The sequence below is a fragment of the Phallusia mammillata genome, chromosome 3 (assembly GCF_965637545.1).
Source record: "Phallusia mammillata chromosome 3, kaPhaMamm4.hap1.1, whole genome shotgun sequence".
NCBI lineage: Eukaryota > Metazoa > Chordata > Ascidiacea > Phlebobranchia > Ascidiidae > Phallusia > Phallusia mammillata.
In genome coordinates, this window is record NC_137254.1 from 20,574,457 (window position 1) to 20,595,097 (window position 20,641).

At 39.3% G+C, this 20,641-nt stretch overlaps 3 protein-coding genes and 1 non-coding gene across 6 annotated transcripts; 2 read left to right on the plus strand and 2 right to left on the minus strand.

Moving 5' to 3' along the window:
• Positions 1-887: 887 nt before the first annotated feature.
• On the minus strand, positions 888-961 carry Trnas-gga (transfer RNA serine (anticodon GGA)). Its single transcript has one exon. It is a non-coding gene; the product is annotated as a tRNA-Ser (tRNA).
• An 874-nt stretch (positions 962-1,835) lies between these two features.
• Positions 1,836-2,780, plus strand: LOC145219991 (uncharacterized). The gene has a single exon (XM_080087283.1). The coding sequence runs from the start codon at positions 2,127-2,129 to the stop codon at positions 2,778-2,780; it is 654 nt and encodes a 217-aa protein (XP_079943409.1). The 5' UTR covers positions 1,836-2,126.
• Positions 2,781-5,045: 2,265 nt separating this feature from the next.
• On the plus strand, positions 5,046-5,795 carry LOC145219808 (uncharacterized). The gene has a single exon (XM_080087117.1). It carries the CDS (start codon positions 5,046-5,048, stop codon positions 5,793-5,795), a length of 750 nt encoding a protein of 249 aa, XP_079943243.1.
• A 650-nt stretch (positions 5,796-6,445) lies between these two features.
• Positions 6,446-17,871, minus strand: LOC145218498 (alpha-(1,6)-fucosyltransferase-like). Of its 3 annotated transcripts, none has more exons than XM_080085911.1 (8): positions 16,480-17,871; positions 16,319-16,353; positions 15,917-16,074; positions 13,798-14,050; positions 13,097-13,352; positions 12,470-12,649; positions 7,047-7,197; positions 6,446-6,827 (listed from the first exon to the last, which is right to left on the minus strand). In XM_080085911.1, exons 1-8 carry the CDS (start codon positions 16,560-16,562, stop codon positions 6,516-6,518), a joined length of 1,428 nt encoding a protein of 475 aa, XP_079942037.1. In that variant the 5' UTR covers positions 16,563-17,871; the 3' UTR covers positions 6,446-6,515. The 3 variants fall into 3 exon arrangements, with proteins under 3 accessions (XP_079942037.1, XP_079942036.1, XP_079942035.1); XM_080085910.1 differs by lacking the exons at positions 6,446-6,827; positions 7,047-7,197 and adding exons at positions 11,177-11,949; positions 12,174-12,324 and having other exon boundaries at positions 15,917-16,050; positions 16,480-17,570; XM_080085909.1 differs by lacking the exons at positions 6,446-6,827; positions 7,047-7,197 and adding exons at positions 11,177-11,949; positions 12,174-12,324 and having other exon boundaries at positions 16,480-17,566.
• Between the last annotated feature and the right edge of the window lie 2,770 nt (positions 17,872-20,641).

Genomic DNA, 20,641 nt, shown 5'->3' on the forward strand with positions numbered 1-20,641 from the left:
TTAACCGGCCTTATGCTTGTATTTCACTTTAAAATAACCACCATATCTTTTTTGCGCAAAGCTTGAATGCGATTCGGTTCGGCAGTCATGTAATTTTACGCTTTAGCGAATCGAAATCGTGACGTCACACAATGCGCATGCCATCAACGATACGATTCGATTCGCTCATGTAAAAAGGCTTGCGTGTAAATAAAGCAATTATTCAATTGGTTGCATCATTATCGTAAAAAAGCTGGTCACTATTATTTAAGAATATACAATCTTGCTTCAAAATCAATGTGTCCCTACGGCGATAATTTAGCAACAGTTTGGACTCACAATGGTCAAGTAGCACTTTGATTTCAAGCAACTGCTGTTGCACACACAAGATGCGGGAGGCTTACCTTATAAGGCCTCTTAACTAACTGAAGTACCCCACCCCGGCTGAACTGTAGCATGTAATTACTTGTCACCAGTTGCAATAATAAAACATATAGGTCGAAACAGTAACATACTCTCAAGGTACAATCTTGCTGTTTATAAGCTTCTTCTTAGCTGTGAAAATTTTATTAAACTCCTTACAATCTGACATGGCTTCGAGCTATAGGCACGAAAAAACAATTCAGATATGGATGGACTATTAGATGGATTCGCATGAGTAACAAAGCACATCACAGCAAAATGGTAAACAAAGTATTTGCTTCATTCCGTTCGTTTCAAGCAAAATCAAACGTAAATACATGTTGCTATTGTGTGGTGCAGCGTATTATATGTAATTTTTGTATTATTTATAAGACTATAGTCTTTACATAAATCACAGTACGGCATGGCCATTGAAGGCGCTAAACCGAATCAGCCGGTCACCAAGCATTCACCACCATATGGCAAGGCGTAGGCTAGAAAAATCTAGCCTGCGGTGGGATTCGAACCCACGACAGGAGTCTTTCCGGGACTCGCGCTCTACCAACTGAGCTACACAGGCTCAGTGGAGAATCCGCCGAAAGTCAAATCACAAGCACCGTTGCCTGCCTCGTATGCTGCACATGTCAGCTTCGTAGTAGGGGATCGCCAGATTGACCAGTATCAGTTAAGATGAACATAAATTCATAACTGGGATCAGCCCTGAAGCGTCTATGCAGACCAGCGCCATGGCGTACTGTGATTTATATATGAGTGTGCCGTGATCGCTGGTCTGCATAGACGCTTCAGGGCTGATCCCAGTTATGAATTTATGTTCATAGTCTTTACATACAGAGAACTAAAAATGTTCCGTAATAAACTCAAGAAAAAGTTACTGTTTTACTAAAGTTAAAGACTGATTGTTTCTTGACTTTTGGCTTAAAAAACATTCTATTTCAACATCAATATGTCTTACTGCAAAAACGCTCGCTCGTATGCGTAGGCCTACATTTGTTTGCACTTGTCAAATATACTGACCAGCACATGGTCGTTTTAATGATATGATTTTTTGGTGAAACATGTCGACAGGAACTTATAAAGGTATAAGGTTTTGAATTTGGTTGTTTGGTGAGAAAGAATCGTATGGGATGTAGGTCGCAGTGGTTCCCAAATTTTCAAATAGTTTTGATATAACAGTCCATTTGTAATTTCCTAATCACTTAAGGCCCAAGTTTAATATATCGTAGAAGTTATGTATATCTAAGTCACGCCTGCACAACATAAGACACGCTGGACGCACGCAACCCAAACATTTTAATGTGGCCAGCGCGATGATTTCGGCGGTTTAATTGTATCTTACAAAAACAGTCTAAGCTTCGGTTCCGCACATTCGGCGAATGTCTGGTGCTGATATACATGTTCAATATGTGTTCTTCATATGCTTCATTTTTGAAATGTGTTGACGATATTTCGTTTCATATGTTATTCTTTGTCACCGTCGGCGTTATCTTTAATTATTCTATACGGTCACATTATTTCCAAACATAATAACAACGTTGTGGCGACCTCTCTTGCATGTGTACAATCGTGTTTATCGAAGCGTGCGTTTTGCCTTTTTCTCGCATTGTCGTTGTTGCCTTATAACCGCGTTTTTGTTGTTGCGCGTTCTTCTATCATCGAACTGCATTGAAATAAAGCATCCGCTTTACTGGTGACCCTCCGCGGCTTCCAAACGAATTTTGAAGGTCATGGAATCAGAACACTCTGTGTCTCTTAAGCTTCCAACGTTCTGGCCGACGCAACCACGTGTTTGGCTACAGCAAGTGGAAGCTCAATTTGCTTTAAAGAAGATTGTTGCTGACGAGACTAAGTTTTACTATGTTGTGTCAGCATTAGACCAAGCTACAGCAGCTCGCTTAATTGACCTGCTTGAACACCCACCGGCAGAAGGTAAATATACAACAATTAAAGAAAGACTGCTTCAATCGTTTGCCCTTTCCAGACAGGAACGTGCAGCGCGTCTTTTGAACATGCCTCCTTTGGGCGACAAAAAACCATCGGCCTTAATGGATGAGATGCTTTCTCTTCTTGGAAATCACAATTCGTGTTTACTTTTTGAACACTTGTTTCTCCAGTACATGCCCGAGGATATCCGATTGGTATTGGCGCATGAAGACACACAAGATCTGCGCCAATTAGCCCAGAAGGCCGACGTATTATGGCTTTCTGGCGATCACAACGCGGAGTTTGCTCTAAGCAAAGCACGTCAAGGTAAACCCACCCGCAGTGACAACAAGAAGCCTTCCGGCATGTGCTACTTCCACTGGCGTTTTGGATCTGATGCAAACCAATGCCGTCCACCTTGTTCTTTCCAGGGAAACAGCAAGGCCGGTTGTCTTTAATGGCTGGGGCAACCGGCAATTCTTTCAGCCTTTTCTTTCTCTGGGACAAATTTCTTGGTTGACACGGGTGCTGAGGTTAGTGTAATTCCACCCACTGGTGCTGAACGACGTGCCAACCATAAGGGTTTCTTTCTTAAGGCCGCTAATGGAAGTTCCATAGCTACTTACGGCTACAAATCTGTTACACTTCATTTTTCAGCTGGAGTTTTCAAATGGAGGTTTGTGTTGGCTGATGTATCGCGTCCACTGCTTGGTGCAGATTTTCTCCGTGCTAATCGTTTGTTGGTCGACATTGACAAAAAACGTCTTGTGCACTCCGAAGCGTTCACAAGTTTTCCCATGAAAAGGTCTCTTTGTCAATCGCCACAGCTTAGCACTCTTCATTCTGTGTTTTCTCCATACGACAAGCTATTGCAGATGTTTACCCAGGTAAAAATCCCCCGGTTTTCCGATACCTTGCCCAAACACGGTGTGCAACATCACATTGTGACCACAGGGCAACCTGTGCATTGCCGCGTCAGGCGCCTCTCGCCTGAGAAGTTGTTGTTGGCAAAGGCAGAATTTCAGAAGATGCTCGATTTGGGTATAGTTCGTCGGTCATCAAGCCCATGGTCTTCCCCTCTTCACATGGTAGAAAAATCTGCCGGTGGTTGGCGCCCATGTGGCGATTACCGTCGTCTCAATGAGGCCACGCAGGCTGATCGTTATTCTATACCGCATATCCACGACTTTACCGCCCGGCTTGCTGGCTGCACTGTCTTTTCAAAGATAGATTTAATACGCGGCTATCACCAGATTCCGGTACCAGAGGCAGACATTGCAAAGACTGCTGTCATCACGCCGTTTGGTCTCTTTGAATTTCTTCGAACCCCATTTGGGTTGAAGAATGCCGCACCAACATTTCAAAGACTAATGGATTCCATTTTTCAAGGTTTGCAGTTTCTATATGTATATCTTGATGACATTCTGGTTGCAAGTCCAGACCAGACAGCTCACATGGAACACTTCAAGCAAGTTTTTCAATGCCTTTCCAATCACGGACTTGTTGTTAATCCCCAGAAGTGTGAGTTTGGCAAAAGCAGCATACAGTTTCTCGGCCACTTGGTCGACCAACATGGCATTAAACCTCTTCCTGCCAAAGTTGATGCCATCCGAAATTTTTCTGTGCCACGAACGGTCAAAGGCTGACAGGAGTTTTCGGGTATGCTTAACTTCTATCACAGATTCCTGCCCAACATTGCAACCATCATGAAGCCACTGTATAGTTCCTTATCTGGTAAACCGAAGGAACTCACATGGACTCTTGAAATGAAAGAAGCCTTCTGCCAAGCAAAAAATGCTCTTGCTCGTGCAACCCTGTTGCATCACCCACAGTGGCAAGCCAGCATAGCGCTTACAGTTGATGCTTCTCAAACAGCTGTTGGCGCAGTACTCGAACAGTTTGCAGAAGGTCATTGGGCCCCTCTTGCGTTTTTCAGCCGTCAGCTGCGAAAACCTGAAACCAAGTACAGCGCCTTTGATCGCGAACTTTTAGCACTTCACCTGGCCATTAGGCACTTTCGTTATTTTCTTGAAGGGCGCAAGTTTGCAGCATTCACCGATCATAAACCCCTCACTTTCGCATTCAAGAAGGTTTCTGAACCATGGTCTGCTCGACAGCAACGTCATCTGTCGTGTATTTCGGAGTATACAACAGATGTCAGACACATCAGCGGCAAGTCAAACACTGTCGCAGATGCCCTTTCTAGGTCGTTTGTTAATGCTCTACACAGTTCTTTGACCGATTTCGATTATAAGGCTCTGGCTGAAGCACAACAGACCGATGAAGTTCAGTCTTACCGCACTGCAGTGACTGGGTTGTTTCTTAGGGATGTTCCAATCGAAGGTTCGCCGACTACTATTCTCTGTGATGTTTCTCTTGGACGACCACGTCCTGTTGTTCCCTGCTCTTTGCAAAGGAAAGTTTTTGACGCCATCCACGGGTTGTCACATCCTTCCATCCGTACCACGAGGAAGCTTATATCATCCAAGTTTGTTTGGTATGGGCTGAAAAAGAATGTTGCGTTGTGGGCTAAACGATGCTTTGCTTGCCAACGGGCAAAAATTCAACAGCATGTTCATTCCCCACTTCACGAGTACAGCCCTCCCACTTCTCGTTTTCAGCACGTGAACATAGACATTGTAGGTCCACTTCCACCTTGCCGCGGGTATAGGTATTTATTAACCGTCGTCGACCGTTTTACCCGCTAGCCCGAAGCCATACCCATGGAAGATGCTACAACCGCCACTTGCGCACGTGCTCTTACTTTCCATTGGCTTTCTAGATTTGGCATTCCCTGCCATGTATCCTCTGACCGTGGCCCTCAATTCACGTCAGATCTATGGACTTCTCTTGGGCAGCGTTTAGGTATGCATCTTCACCGCACGACGGCTTTCCACCCTCAAGCGAATGGTCTTGTGGAACGCTTCCACCGCCACCTAAAGAGTGCATTAATGGCTCGATTAACGGGATCCAATTGGCTAGACGAGTTGCCGTGGATGTTGCTTGGGATACGCACCGCCCCCAAAGAAGATTTGAATGTTTCGTCTGCCGAATTGGTTTACGGCACTCCTTTAACGGTGCCTGGTGATTTTCTGGCCACTGAAGATACTTCCGTTGCAACTTTTTTGCCAACGTTGCGAGATACTCTGCAACGCCATTTGCCCCAACCGATGTCACGTCACTGCAACCCTCGCGTGTCCGTCCCTTCAACGCTGAAGGGCAGTCCTTATGTGTTTGTCCGTCGTGACACTCACCGACCTCCTCTGACCCCACCGTACGATGGTCCGTACAAGGTCCTCCATACGTCGGACAAAACGTTTACGTTAGACATGGGCGGTCGTCCGCAGACGATTTCTATTGACCGATTAAAGCCCGCCCACGTAGATTTGACCGCACCTGTACCAGTCGCGCATCCTCCGGCCAGAGTACGACCAAAACGGAATGTGCATCCCCCGCAACGCTACCAAGCGTGACGCATGCCCGCTTCTGGAGGGGGGTCCTGTGGCGACCTCTCTTGCATGTGTACAATCGTGTTTATGGAAGCGTGCGTTTTGCCTTTTTCTCGCATTGTCGTTGTTGCCTTATAAGCGCGTTTTTGTTGTTGCGCGTTCTTCTATCATCGAACTGCATTGAAATAAAGCATCCGCTTTAACGTAACAATTTTTTTTCTGCTGCAATTCCTGGTGCATTGAACAGTGCTGGCCTGATCTAAACGAAACACAAGTTTGAATTACAGCTTAAAGCCCATTTATTTCCACCGAAAGTGTTCAATAGTGAACTTCTGCACCAAAAAATAATATTTTAATTTCACAACACAAATATTAGTTCTTCACTATAAACATATATTTTACCTGCCCAATAACTAGCGAAAAGACTTGACAAACGATAGACCAAAACATTAAAGACGCTACGCATAGAACGCCAATAGTTTCTGTTTAAAATTTCACCAAAAAGATTTTCACCAGGCGTCAATTGTTCGCAAACATAACCTTGAATAAGTACCGAAAAGTGGCATACAAATGTGCTTTCACGCTTGTCTACTGTACGACTTTTTAAGATGGCACTAAAGCAAAATTAAACTAACAATAAAATATCATTTTGAATTGCCACTTTTTGTGGGAAAAGTAAGGCATGGTGTCTAATATAAGATCCTAACAACCAAATTTGTTTTAATGTTCTTTCTTGCTTCAAGATCAATTAAAAAGATTTTGCATTCCTGCATATAAAGCTGTTGGCGGCAATGTCCTGACTTTCTCTTTCGGATAGGATCCCTTTTTCCCCGTTCTTCTGTTTTTACCAACGCAAGTCCGCCTGCATCTAACATTCTTAATGATGTCGCCTACTCGAAGTTCCAACTCTTTGGGATTGTCAGGATTATAATCTTCAATGACTTCACGAAGCATTCTGATTTCACCGCCACAAAAATGTTCAACGTCGATCGAAGTTGCATACCTCAAGGGGTTGTTGCTCTCTGCAACCATCACTTCATGGACCAGTCTACCGATCTGTAATGGAGTTAAAAGATGTTTAACTCTTATTTTTGAGTTTTGAAAAACGTTGACTGAATATTTGTTAAGCTCAATTAATTCTGCATGGTGTACTGCCAATTTGGAACATTTTATTGGTACAAGTTGTACAACATTTTTGTTTCTTGTTCACCAAAACTGCTAAGAAAATTTATACTTTAAAAAAAATCAAAATAAAATATTTTTTAAAACACTTACATTAGAAGTGAAAGTGCAGACCACGTAATCACACTGAGAGAGCAAGGCAACGTCGTACACAATTCCCCAAAATCCCTCGTCAGACGTTCGGCGTTGCTTTTGTGCAAAATAAGAATTGTTTGCTATCCATGAAAAGGAAAACTTTGGGTATCTATAGTATAAAACGTAAAAAACAAGATCGTAGAAAATTAGTGTAGTAAAAATATACATGTTTGAAAACATCTGATATGATAAATTTACGATCTGGATATAGGGCAGCGGATTTGAAACTAGAGCCAAATGTTTGCGTACTGGTACACAAAGCCATATCCGTAGAACTCTTACTTGTGTTGCAAAAGAACAATTGTTTGCGCATAATCGAATGTCTTAAACTCGTCTGTGATGTCACAAGCTGCTCTTATATTGATATTGATAAACAAGCTAGTTTCTATGTCAATAAAATCCTGAATGTTGTAGTGAGGGTGGAAATGTAGTGACGAATTTTATTTAGCTTGGATCGTAAGTCCAATAGCACATCAACCATTCTGTAAGTCAAAAAGTTTGAATGCCACTGTCCTTGGCCTGAGAAATAGTCTGTGCGGCCTGAACGAGTGTCGGTAAACCGTTTGGCGGCCTTCACAAAGAAAAAGGTTCCCCACCCCTGTCAATCCAGTTCCACTGCGTTTTATGCCCAGCTGTTGCACACACAAGATGCGGTGAGACTTAGCTTAGACCACTTAACTAACTGAAGTACCCCACCCCGGCTGAACTATAGTATGTAATTACTTGTCACCAGTTGCAATAATAAAACCTATAGGTCGAAACAATAACATACTCTCAAGGTACAATCTTGCTGTTTTAAGCTTCTTCTTAGCTGTGAGAATTTTGTTAAACTCCTTACAATCTGACATGGCTTCGAGCTATAGACACGAAAAAACAATTCAGATATGGATGGACTATTAGATGGATTCGTATGAGTAACAAAGCACATCACAGCAAAATGGTAAACAAAGTATTTGCTTCATTCCGTTCGTTTCAAGCAAAATCAAACGTAAATACATGTTGCTGATACGTTTAAAAATGCTACTGTGTGGTGCAGCGTATTATATAGTCTTTACATACAGAGAACTAAAAATGTTCCGAAATAAACTCAATGAATAAGTTACTGTTTTACTAAAGATAAAACGGAATGTTTCTTGACGTTTGGCTTAAAAAAACATTCTATTTCAACATCAATATGTCTTACTGCAAAAACGCTCGTATGCGTACATTTGTTAGCACTTGTCAAATATACTGACCAGCACATGGTCGTTTTAATGACATGCTTTCTTGGTGAAACATGTCGACAGGAACTTATAAAGGAATAAGGTTTTGAATTTGGTTGTTTGGTGAGAAAGAATCGTATGGGATGTAGGTCGCAGTGGTTCCCAAATTTTTAAATAGTTTTGCTATAACAGTCCATTTGTAATTTCCTATGCACTTAAGGCCAAAGCCTAATATATCGTAGAAGTTATGCATGTCTAAGTCACGCCTGCACAGGGGCGGCTCGTGCGAGGGGCTGCGGAGCTGCAGCACCCCCTATATTTTTACTTGATATTCCTATTCCAAATTGTTATACAAAACAATTCATACATATACTTTTTATGTTTAATCAGTGTATATTAAGAATAATTTTTATGGCAATAATCGGCTTTTTATTAAAATAAAAATAATGATAATAATATGTTATCTATGGTGGAGCTGCAGCTCCAGTTCCGTGACGTTTCATGACGTTTTGCAGTTGTGCGCATGCGCACTTGGAAAAACTGCATGCCGGACGAAATAGGCGACAGGGGCGGAGGGGGCTGTGTCTCGCGCAGCACCTCCCGTGACGTAGCGCTAGTTGTGTTGTCTGCTTTCGCGTCAGTGAGCTCCAAAGCCAAACCCGTGTACTGTATTTTTAAGTTCGACAGTGAGTACAGTTAAATAATTATTTTGCCATCTTTAATTTTATCGTTTGACTGTTAGTCGTGACTTTTTAAGATGGCTGTAAGTGGGCTTCAGTTTTTGCAGTTATCATTGAATTAAAAAGGTGTATCTAACACCTTGAAAAGAAAAAAGGTCATCTAACACCTTGAAAAGTCACGATTCACCTTTATAATGAATAACTGAATTAAAAAGTTTTAAGAAAATGTGGGACAAAACATCTGCTACTCCAAATATGTCATGCAGGATTAAGCAACAACAAGAAATACTCAGTTTTAGTTCTTAACGCCACCAAAGAAACAATAGTTTTGTGACTGTGAAGTTAAATGCCTCACTGAAATTCAGGCAATGACAAATACAGAACAAACAATCGCAGAAGTAACAAGAATTTTGAAATACCTAAGTGGAGACAATTTAAAGTTTTGGTTTCTTAACACACCATGTGGCCAGTATTTGCAACCAAGTGCAATCATGTGTATTGATATAATGGACATGTACTGTTTGTCTACAGTAGCTGCTAAATTGCTTCACAGGAAGTGTTTCTTAAGAATGAACATTCTACAGGCAAGATAGTAGTGACCACCAAGCACATCCTATTGTTGACAAAGAAAAGCTAGTTACTCAAATGAAAATGTTTTTTTAGACCTGATGTTCATGATTACTTGAAAATAATCTAGTTGATGTTTTGAAAAGTGAAATTACTGGGATGAAAAATCCTTTTTGCTGTTTCCATGAGTCCTTCAAAGACAAAACAGTTCTTTTCAACACTGAAAAAGATGCAAACTTTTCTTAGGAACACCACTCTTTCCCAAATACTTGTGTGGCGAATTTTTAGCACTTCACCTTTTGTAGTAATGAACTGTTCAACTCCTTGCTTTTCACACACCTACGTGCACTTATAATAATCGTTTTGTTGAAGCGTTGCCTATTGGGTATCCTGGCACTTAACTCTGTTATTATTGTTGTGTTTAATTGGTTTGTTTTGCCAGTGTGGGATTAACCATTAGGCAAAGTAGGCACGTGCCTACAGGCCAGTCAAAAATCCAGGCCATTTTCGGGCCACTTATGAAATGTGCCTACAGACCAGCAGACCCTTAATCCGGCACTGTGTTTTGCCAATCATATGTTCACTATATCATATTTCCACGGCATATATCTAGTTTTGCCACACACTGTATACATATATCTTGTTTTACTACACACCATTCAGCTATTTGTTTTATATTGTAATAGTTGTCTTTTCTCTGTTTGTATGATCGCCCTTTCCCCGCCACTAATTTATGCTTGATTGATGTATCGTTACCCGGATGTGCCTTTGATCGTCACGTGATTGTTTCTTCCACGTACGTGGCCGCGTCGCACGTGCGAGTAAAATAATGAAGGTCAGTCTTCCTCTGGGCGCCGTGCGAGTTACACCTATTGGTTTCTGTCCTGTGTTGTACTGGCGTTTACTTATTATTGACCGCAGCGTATTGAAGTTGGAAGTACGTGTTGTTTTACGCCAGTGTATTTTATCGCTTTTACTTAAACAAGGCGCCCATTAGTGAAACCAATTTGTGGTCTTTCTATGGCTTAGTGGTGAGCCGTTATTGCAGGGTTCAGACCGTTTCCAAATTAGGGAGGCAGTTCTGGTTTTAAGGTATAGAATTAGGCTTAAGGGATTGATTGGAATTTAACATCGCCACTTAAAAGATCTTTTAGCCGAATTCCCAAAGCAGCCGAAATAATTCCGTAACACTTGCAGTGCTAGCACTAAAGAGAAAAACAGTTTCTTGGTTGTCATTTGGAATCAAGGAACAAGTTATCGATTATCATGCCCAAACTATAACTTTATGATTCATTTTGGTTGTAAAGAGGAAGCATAAGGTTTAATCAATTGAAGTAAGTGTGTTGTAAATTTTAAAGCTTGAAGGAGTTTTGCACTTGAAAAAAAGGAATTATAAGCTATTTACCAGCAAATAAAGCAGCAAGTGTAGCAGTTAAGAAACTGAAAGACAATTAATAGTTTGTACAGAAACATTCAAATGCAGAGGTTTAAATAAACAAGTTCTGATACAAATGTAATGTGGTTGTTAAATTTGTCAGTTATGATACCAATAAAGCTGTATGGCTAGTTTTTGTTTTCTGCTGCAACTCCGGGTGCATTGAATAGTGCTGGCCTGATCTAAACGAAGCACAAGTTTGAATTACAGCTTAAAGCCCATTTATTCCCACCGAAAGTGTTCAATGGTGAACTTCTGCACCAAAAAATAATATTTTAATTTCACAACACAAATATTAGTTCTAATTCACACTAAACATATATTTTACCTACCCAATAACTAGCGAAAAGACTTACGATACACAAAAACATTAAAGACGCTACGTATAGAACGCCAATAGTTTCTGTTCTAAATTTCACTAAAAAGAATTTCACCAGGTGTCAATTGTTCGCAAACATAACCTTGAATAAGTACCGAAAAGGGACATGCAAATGTGCTTTCAAACTTGTCTACTGTACGACTTTTTAAGATGGCGCCAAAGCAAAATTAAACTAACAATAAAAAATCATTTTGAATTGCCACTTTTTGGAGGAAAAGTAAGGCATGGTGTCTAATATAAGATCCTAACAACCAAATTTGTTTTAATGTTCTTTCTTGCTTCAAGATCAATTAAAAAGATTTTGCATTCCTGCATATAAAGCTGTTAGCGGCAATGTCCTGACTTTCTCTTTCGGATAGGATCCCCTCTTTTTCGTTCTTCTGTTTTTGCCAAGGCAAATCCGCTTACATCTAACATTCTCAATGATGTCGCCTACTCGAAGCTCTAATTCCTCGGGATTGTTAGGATTATAATCTTCAATGACTTCACGAAGCATTTTGATTTCACCGCCACAAAAATGTTCAACGTCGATTGAAGTTGCATACCTCAAGGGGTTGTTGCTCTCTGCAACCATCACTTCATGGACCAGTCTACCGATCTGTAGTGGAGTTAAAAGATGTTTAACTCTTATTTTTGAGTTTTGAAAAATGTTTACTGCTGTATATTTGCTAAGCTCAATTAATTCTGCATGGTGTACTGCCAATTTGAAACATTTTTTTGGTACAAGTTGTACAACATTTTTGTTTCTTGTTCGCCGAAACTGTTAAGAAAATGTTCACTTTAAAAAAAAAGTGTAAAATAAAATATTTTTAAAACACTTACATTAGAAGTGAAAGTGCAGACCACGTAATCACACTGAGAGAGCAAGGCAACGTCGTACACAATTCCCCAATATCCCTCGTCAGACGTTCGGCGTTGCGTTTGTGCAAAATAAGAATTGTTTGCTATCCATGAAAAGGAAAACTTTGGGTATCTATAGTATAAAACGTAAACAAACAAGATCGCAGAAAATTACTGTAATAAAAATATACATGTTTGAAAACATCTGATATGATAAATTTACTATCTGGAAACATTTATCATACTTTGAGATTGATAACCATTAGCCACTTTCTTACTTGTCGAGAGCCTCCTTGTGTATTGTGACGTCATCTGTTGCCAGAAACACGCGACGCGTGACGTTACCACCATTGACGTCATCGTAATTGTCGTACCATTTTTTCACATGAATCATATATTCTTCAAGTGAATGAAAATCTGCTTCAACTATCAACTTGTCAGTTCTTCGAATGTGGACACTTGTAATCACAAATAGAAATTAAAATTAACATTCATGCACCTTGCTAATGTTTTTCAACAAAATCAAATTCAACTGTGATTTTAAAGCAAACGTCCGGCGTATTTTTGAAGTTGTTTATGTTGTGCTTTAAGCTTTAGGAATCATAACCTTGCCAGACAAGTACGTTTGTGTTCTTTGTCATGATTGAGGCGCAACCACCACAACACTCTACTTTTTTGATAAATTAAACAAATATTTACCGACCACAAGTTTGGCTTCCGCCTTATTACTATAGTAATTGGTTTCAGCATATCAATGGATACGGTGAATTCAGTAGCTTAATAAATCCAGTGCTGAATCTTCGTTTTTTTTAATTAATAACATCTTATTAAAGTTTACAACAAATTATTTGAAAACATTTTACAAAAATATAAAAATCGTAAATTGAAACGAATATTCTACTTACCCAACGATTGGATGCGAATAACCCAATTCTGCCTTATATTTATTTAGAGCCTGGGTAAGCTTTGGTTGAGGACGAGTAAGGTACATCATGATTTGGCCAAACCACCAAATTTGGGGTTCGCTATGTAAGGGTTGCAGCTTATCCTTCAAGCTTGTTGGGTATGAGTTTGGAGCGAATGGGGTGAAAGGACGAAGTCCTCCATTGCGGAACAATTTTACGACCCGAAACTTCGCAGTCGTTTCTCTTTCTCTATTTCCTGAAGAAAAAAATCAGCTTTTTAGCTGATGGAAAAGCATTCTGCAGAAATTTCAAAATTTGCTTTTTAAAGGTGTTTAGTTTGTTAGAACCAAAATTATTCCTACAATCCGCCCCAAAAAACAGCAGTCCCAAGGTTTATTTCTGTTAAAACATTAGTTGTTTGCGTGATACAACAGAATCATACTTCATCTACATCTAGTTACAATAAGTCTACTGGTGACTCATGTTTATAATGTGTGTTTTGTCTGTTTTCAACTAAGTGCAAGCACAATAATGATTTTAAATATTTAACAATAGGGTTAATATCTGTACTACTGGCCAGCACTGACACTTAATCGCTAAAAAAAGTTCGTACAGTATATCGACCATATTGTGTACACATAAAAGCTATGTGTTATTGAATACATTGCATTGCCACTGTGTATGTATGTTTCAAAACGTACCATGTATCCATTGGGCTGCCTCATATTCATCTTCAGACCATTCACTGCATGTTTCACTTAGTGGCAGGTAAGCTTCGAAAATCGGCTTAATTGATGGATAAGTTACCATCTTCATGTTGACCACTAATGTCCTATTGCTACCTATTGCCAATAAGAAACATACTCCAATGCGATGAAGCAGGCAGCCAAATCCAGCAATCCCAGGTTCGATCTTGCATAGTAATTTTCGAGCTTGTGAGCAATTTTGTGGATTCTGAGGATTTTATAAAACGTATTTTTGTTGATCAGTTGCCACGCAACGGTTTCAAGAAATAAAACGGGCTACTCTAAAATGCGCAATCTACGCAATCTACGCAATCTACGCAATCTATACGCAATCTACTTATGAAACGTATGCAACTTTTAAAAATGTTGACGGTTAGGGCTTTTAGGGTCTGGGTGAGGGTTTACAATAACACTATAATTTAGTTTTAGATGCCCAGGTTAGGCTTAATATTCACATGCGTGTTGAGAGCAGACATGGGGCAATTCGTATTCGTCATCCATATTCGAATGCATTCGAATACAGGTTTTACCACCTTCGTGCTGTATTCGAATGATTTTGGCTTTCGTTCGATAGTGCATGAATCCAATTCCAATTGTTGATGTTATTTTTTGAGTAACAGTTCACGAATACAAAAGCTTGAATAAATTCATTCGAGTACAATGCGAATTGTAGGTCTTTGCCAACTTAAGAATTTGCAAATTCGAATACACGATAATTTTTTACGAATACAATTCGAATTATTGTCGGCCTTCGGCAACGTAACAATTCGTAAAATCGAATACATGACTACATTTTTACGAATACAATTCGAATTGTTGTCTGTCTTTGGTAACGTAACAATTCGTAAAATCGAATACATGACTACATTTTACGAATACAATTCGAATTGTCAATTACCTCCAGACTAAGAGTAGTCGAGAATATGTTGCCACATATTTTTTGCCAAAAAGATTCGAATACAATTCAAATTGGCAATGATCTGTGACCTGATTTGACAAGTTTTGTTTATGTTACGAAACAATCACACATAGAAGTTTGTTTGTGACGTTACATAAATGGAATTGTGTTATAAAGCTTGCAGATTAGTTTGTTCTCAGCACATAGCGTGTTTGTGAAGCGAAAATCTCATGTTAATTACATCAGTCAAGCTAATGTGGCAAAACAAAGCTCGTTGGTTTACATTTTCACCAATAAATTTGCAATTCATAAACCCAAATGTTACTTTTTGTTCGAATACCATTTGAGTTTCGGGGCGGTTTTATTTCTTTTATTTTCCACAACTACAAATACCCGAATCGGTGCATTCGAATGTTATTCGAATTGTTGGCTTCTTACAACGACTGAACAATTCGTGAATACAAATAACTAGACTATTATTTCGAATACAATTCAAATTGCTACATCTAAAAAGGAAGGAAGTATTCATGAATACGAATACACACTTGGGGTTTATTTGAATAGTTTTCGAATTACACGTTGTTGTTTTTTGGTTAACTATTCATGAATACAAATACTTAAACCGTTTTATTCGAATACAATTCGAATTGCTGTCACCTTAACATTACGAAACAATTCGTGAATACAAATGCTTTACTGGCATTATTCGAATACAATTCGAGTTGCTGAAATTCAAAAAGAGTGTAAGTATTCATAATACGAATACATGGTTTGGTTTATTCGAATAGTATTCGAATTACATGTCGTTGTAGTTTGGTCAACAATTCATGAATAAAAATACTTGACTCGTTTTATTCGAATACTTTTCGAATTGCTGTCACTCAAAAATCACCAAAGCATTCATGAATTCGAATACAGTCATGCAGGTATTCGTAAAGTATTCGAATACAGGACGCGTGTATTCGACCCCATGTCTGGTTGAGAGTGGTACTAAATACCGTATGGTAAGCCCAAAAGGTATCTGAGATTAAATTGTATAGTTATTTTTGTTATAAACCCTCACCCAGGCCCTAATAGCCCTAACCGTCAACATCTTAGTTAGTTTTTTTTAGTAGATTGCGTATAGATTGCCCAGATTGCGTATTTTAGAGCAGCCCAAATAAAACAGTTATTTACTTGGATTTGGTCAATTCTTTTTTGAACAACGTCACGGATGTTCGCAAGTTCTACATGTTGTGTTTTGTATTTGGAAACTTCATTTTGCTGATTTGTTAAAACCGACCAATTTACAGGTTTGAGCCTCGATGTTGCTGAGATAGATAAGTTTAATACATCTGTTAACACAAAGTAAACCATTTGTAGGTGTTACATCGCTAACAAAACTGTTGCCGGTCGTCAAATGTGTAATTGTGCATTTATAGACCATTGATTCTACAGTCGTCACCCAAAGCTGCTGTAAATAACTGATTTTTACAACTAGTATAGACGAAGAAAAATAGGTTTCGAGGTTGCCTCAAGTGCGTACAGGTTTACAACAAAAACAGTTTACTAAAGCATTGTACCGTTATTTTCACTTACTGTTGCTCTGAATCCCGTGGCTGTAGTGGCTTAATCTAAACAGAAACATTTTAGTTACAGTTATCGTTGTTTACTTCCAACGCAATTTTAAGTCAGTATTGAAAAACCTGACTGATATTGATCAAGTGTGCTGATAAAAAATAAAATAAAATGGCATTTACCTTCGGTCAAAAGGTTGAAGTAAGAGAGTTGTGCCTCCAAACAGGGCGACAAATGCAAAAAATAACCTTCGTTTGCACTGCATTCAGTTTTCGAACCTTTCCTGTGCTGAAGTAGTAAAAAATCCTACACTATATGGACTGCTACTTAGCCTGAAAAGGTCAATAAACTTTGCAGACTTACAAAATTCATAAAAGGGGTCCGTGACTACAAAAAGGTTAAGAACTAGTGATGTACCGAATCGGCGAAATTTCGATTCGGCCGAAACCGAATATTCGGCGGTTTTGCCAAATAAATTCACCGAATCATTAAATAAATTTCATCGAATCGGCCGAATCAACCGAATCATTTATGACGTCACGCGAAGTCGTACGCTACGCGTTTGACGTGAAAAAAATGTTTATCTACCAGGCAGCCAGTGCAAAATAGTTGTGTTTCGTCCTTATTTCAGTTCTGTGGGGTTTAAAATTGCCTTAAGCATGATTGGCAACCTGCCAATGAATTACTAATTTTTTTGACTACCGTGGGAAAAACGATAATGTGTTGAAAAAGATAAACATTGACGCAATTTTCGTTATGTTTGGACTTTTGAAAGATTGTGTGGACCTTAATAAGCAGAAAAGACACGTTTAACGCTTTAAATTTGTGTTCGTTAAAGATTCGGTTTCGGCCGAATCGCAACAAATTATTCGGCCGAAACCGAATCTTTGCAAAAATGATCGATTCGGCCGAATAAATTCGGCAAACCGAATATTCGGTACATCTCTATTAAGAACCACTGTTGTAGATGATTGTTATAACTTTTTGTCAAACTATTATTCTAACAATCATCTACATTCCAGGACATGGTTTGCACAACCTTTTAGTTATTGGCGGTCACATCTTAGGTGCTTATGAAAATAAGAATATTCAAATACCCCATGTACTGGTGCCCGAAAGACAGATTGATTTTTATCTTTATCCAAATATTAAACTGAACGATTTGGCTATCAGCCTTGCGGTCACAGGTAGTGCACCTCTGATCTAGCAATGAATATAATTTGTAAATAAAGCGTGTAATTGTCCGTTCATTATCGCAGAAAACCTTTTTTTCGGGTATTTACAGAATAATGCATAATCTCAACGAAAAAATAACAAATGACGATTTGTCTAAATGTTAACACGTGATATAGGCCTATAACCGAACTTTAAATATACAATCTTGCTTCAAATCAGTGTGTCCGAACAGCGAAAAAAATTTAGCGATAGGTTGCACTCACTATGGTCAAACAGCCACTTTGACTCCAAGCAACTGCTTAACCATTGTACATCCATTTCCACTGTGGTTTATGCCTAGTTATGGCACACACAAAATGCGGTAAAGCTCAGACCTCTTAACTAGCTGGAGTACCGTACCGCACTCCGGCTGAACTATACCCTGTACGGCTAGTGTCTTGTATCCACACTAGAAATAATTACACGCAAGCCGGTTAGTTTGGTACGTCTCGTTTCAATTGTTTCAAGCCACATGACTTGATTACTTCCGCTGGCATATTGCAAACCGGATATGCACATTAAAGCAATCCTATAACCACTCGTGCTACAGCTGTTGCGTTGCCTAATTTTTCATTATCCTTCTACATGTCTGCATTCCTCCAAGATAATTACTTCACATTACGCATTAATTCCAGTGGTGGGATTCACCCTGTTCTATGGAAGCATCTTACGAACTTTTTTTGAGATCAGCGAACCGACTAGCATTACTGGATTCTGCCAATGCACTTTTTGTAACAGAACCGACTGAAAAACATGACTTTCTGATAGAACCGTCCGACATAAAAATTGAATCCCACCACTGATTACTTCAAACCGATGATACAAAAAACACATGTGTGGCATGTCAAGTTAAAATAAATAAAACAAAACAAACTAGAATAGTGGTTTTCCTATATATTGCCAGTTTATATATACTACATCATACTTAACGATGTATCACATTTACCATTTACTATATTTATAATGGATATATACATATTTGGCACCTACATTTCATTGGGTCCCTATCTTTTTCCTGGCACTTTATAACATAATTGTTTCCAATCTAATGGGTCCTCACACATGCGATTTGGTAACAGTAAAAATAGGGCACAATCTTTGTTAAATTGGAATAGTGGTTTTCCTATATATTTCATTTTACAGAAACTGTGCCATATTTACGCACCATTCATTATAATTTCATCTCCGTCAGCGATCATTGTCTCGCGGCGATCGCGGCAGGAGGGGCCTGTCGTGTCGTTGTAAGACGCAAAACTGCGTGATACAACAATTGCATAACTAACGTTTTTAAATGATCTACAAACATATCTTAATTGCACAGTGCTGCCTGATAGCACGTCCAAAAGACTGCCTGATAGCACGTCCAGTTATGCGCGAGGCAGAGATATTCGCTTTTCAGTGGGCAGGTTTGCGCTTGTATTCGAATACAGGACGTGCCCAATTGGGCTTTTTTCGACATGGACTTGCCCGTTGTTTTCATGAGGTGGAAAATGGATGAGTCCAACTATTCAAACTTTTAACAAAGTTTTAACATTTTTTTTCCTTAATAGCCCTTTGTTTGTTGAATTATGATTTTTAACCGCACATAACGTTTCCTGGCGCCGTTAAGTTTCTACATCCAACGATACGATTGCTTAGCTGGGTTTTTTAAGTCCAAAACCAGTTTTATTAACGCTTTCAGTTTGAGAAGTCACTTTACACAGGTGTAACAAACCGTGCAGCGTTGTCGCTCTGCATTTCGAAACACGAATAAGTTGACCTACATTAACGTTTACAGCGCAATATAATTAACATCGTAACATCTTAATTCCAAGCAGTGAGAAAATGGTCAAGTGACGACTGCGTTCATGGGTGTAGCAGAGGCATTTTTCCATGTGCCACTATCGTCAATCACTCCCATGGCGTCAGCTGTGCACTGAGCGAGCACAAATTTGACAAAAGACAGCATGTAAAAACATATTTGGGGCTGTAAGAGTAATTACTGAACCGATTGCACTGAAATGTTTAACAGCCAACAAGGAGCACCCTATCCACAGCTGTTTAAAATTTCAGCAGGTTAAGTCTTGTATTTCTGACCTCATTAACATGCGAACAAACAAACAAGTATTTGGGGGTAAAGGGGTGAAAATGGATATATATATACAACTTCAAGTTACAAAATACTCTAAAATACGCTGCAATGTACCAATCCAAAAATATGAAACTACAGAATCATCTGCTTTAGCAAGTATAGCCGTTTTAAAATTTTCACGTTTTGGGGGGCTGTGGGTGAACCAAGGGATCAAACGGGGTCAAAATTCACATGGACCATCTTTAGACCAATATCTATAATGTGTATAAATTTGAAAAAGTTTGAACGGTTCTTTCTTGACCATAACGTGGGAACAAATCCGAGTTAGACGGAAAAAAAATACAAACAAAAACAATATGTGTGCCCTTCAGGGAAGGGAACCCATAACTAGCACTTAACGGGATTATTCAGCTACAAGTTTTGATAATTTTCCATGTTGGATGGAATTGCCAAATATTATGTGGTCAGCTATTGCTATACATGGGTTTGCATGAGCTTGGGTCTTCCAGATTAAACAAATAAAACATGGCTATTAACCATACCAAACACTTTGTGACAGATGCCCTGCCAAAACACAACACCTTCTTTTGCTCATGACAATGCAAGTGTTATTTGGCAACATTTGCAGAGGCCAGCAAATACGGTTGGTTTTTGGCACGCCCACTAATGTCTCCCACTTCACTGTGTACGAGAAGTTAAAATGAAAAAAACACATGTGTGGATTGTCGAACTAAAATACAAAAAAACGTGTGTGGGTTATCAAGTTAAAATACCAAAAGCTCATAAAGTTGCTTCGGGTGATCCAGGATCATTTTAAATAACCACATAGAAAACGTTTCACCGTTTTCCAGAGCATGATGGCTGTCAAATTCTTACCGTTTGGTGCAGGGGTGGCCAAACTGCGGCTCTCGAGTCGCATGCGGCTCCTTGAGCCTTTGATTGCGGCTCTTTAATGTTGCGCATGTATTTCCTCCATCCCCAGCTTTCTGAGTTATTAACTTGATTATAAAACAATGCATTCTATCACGTATTAACAATAGACGACTGATTATTTGTAA

What these genes read in the sequence shown, in the direction of transcription:
- LOC145219991 (XM_080087283.1), top strand. Translation starts at nt 2,127, where the DNA reads ATGGAATCAGAACACTCTGTGTCTCTTAAGCTTCCAACGTTCTGGCCG.
- LOC145219808 (XM_080087117.1), top strand. Translation starts at nt 5,046, where the DNA reads ATGGAAGATGCTACAACCGCCACTTGCGCACGTGCTCTTACTTTCCAT.
- LOC145218498 (XM_080085911.1), bottom strand. Translation starts at nt 16,562, where the DNA reads ATGCAGTGCAAACGAAGGTTATTTTTTGCATTTGTCGCCCTGTTTGGA. An exon ending in CCACGGGATTCAGAGCAACA is followed by an intron (nt 16,075 to 16,318) that starts GTAAGTGAAAAT and finishes TTGTGTTAACAG; the next exon opens with ATGTATTAAACTTATCTATC. An exon ending in TATTCGCATCCAATCGTTGG is followed by an intron (nt 12,650 to 13,096) that starts GTAAGTAGAATA and finishes TGTGATTACAAG; the next exon opens with TGTCCACATTCGAAGAACTG.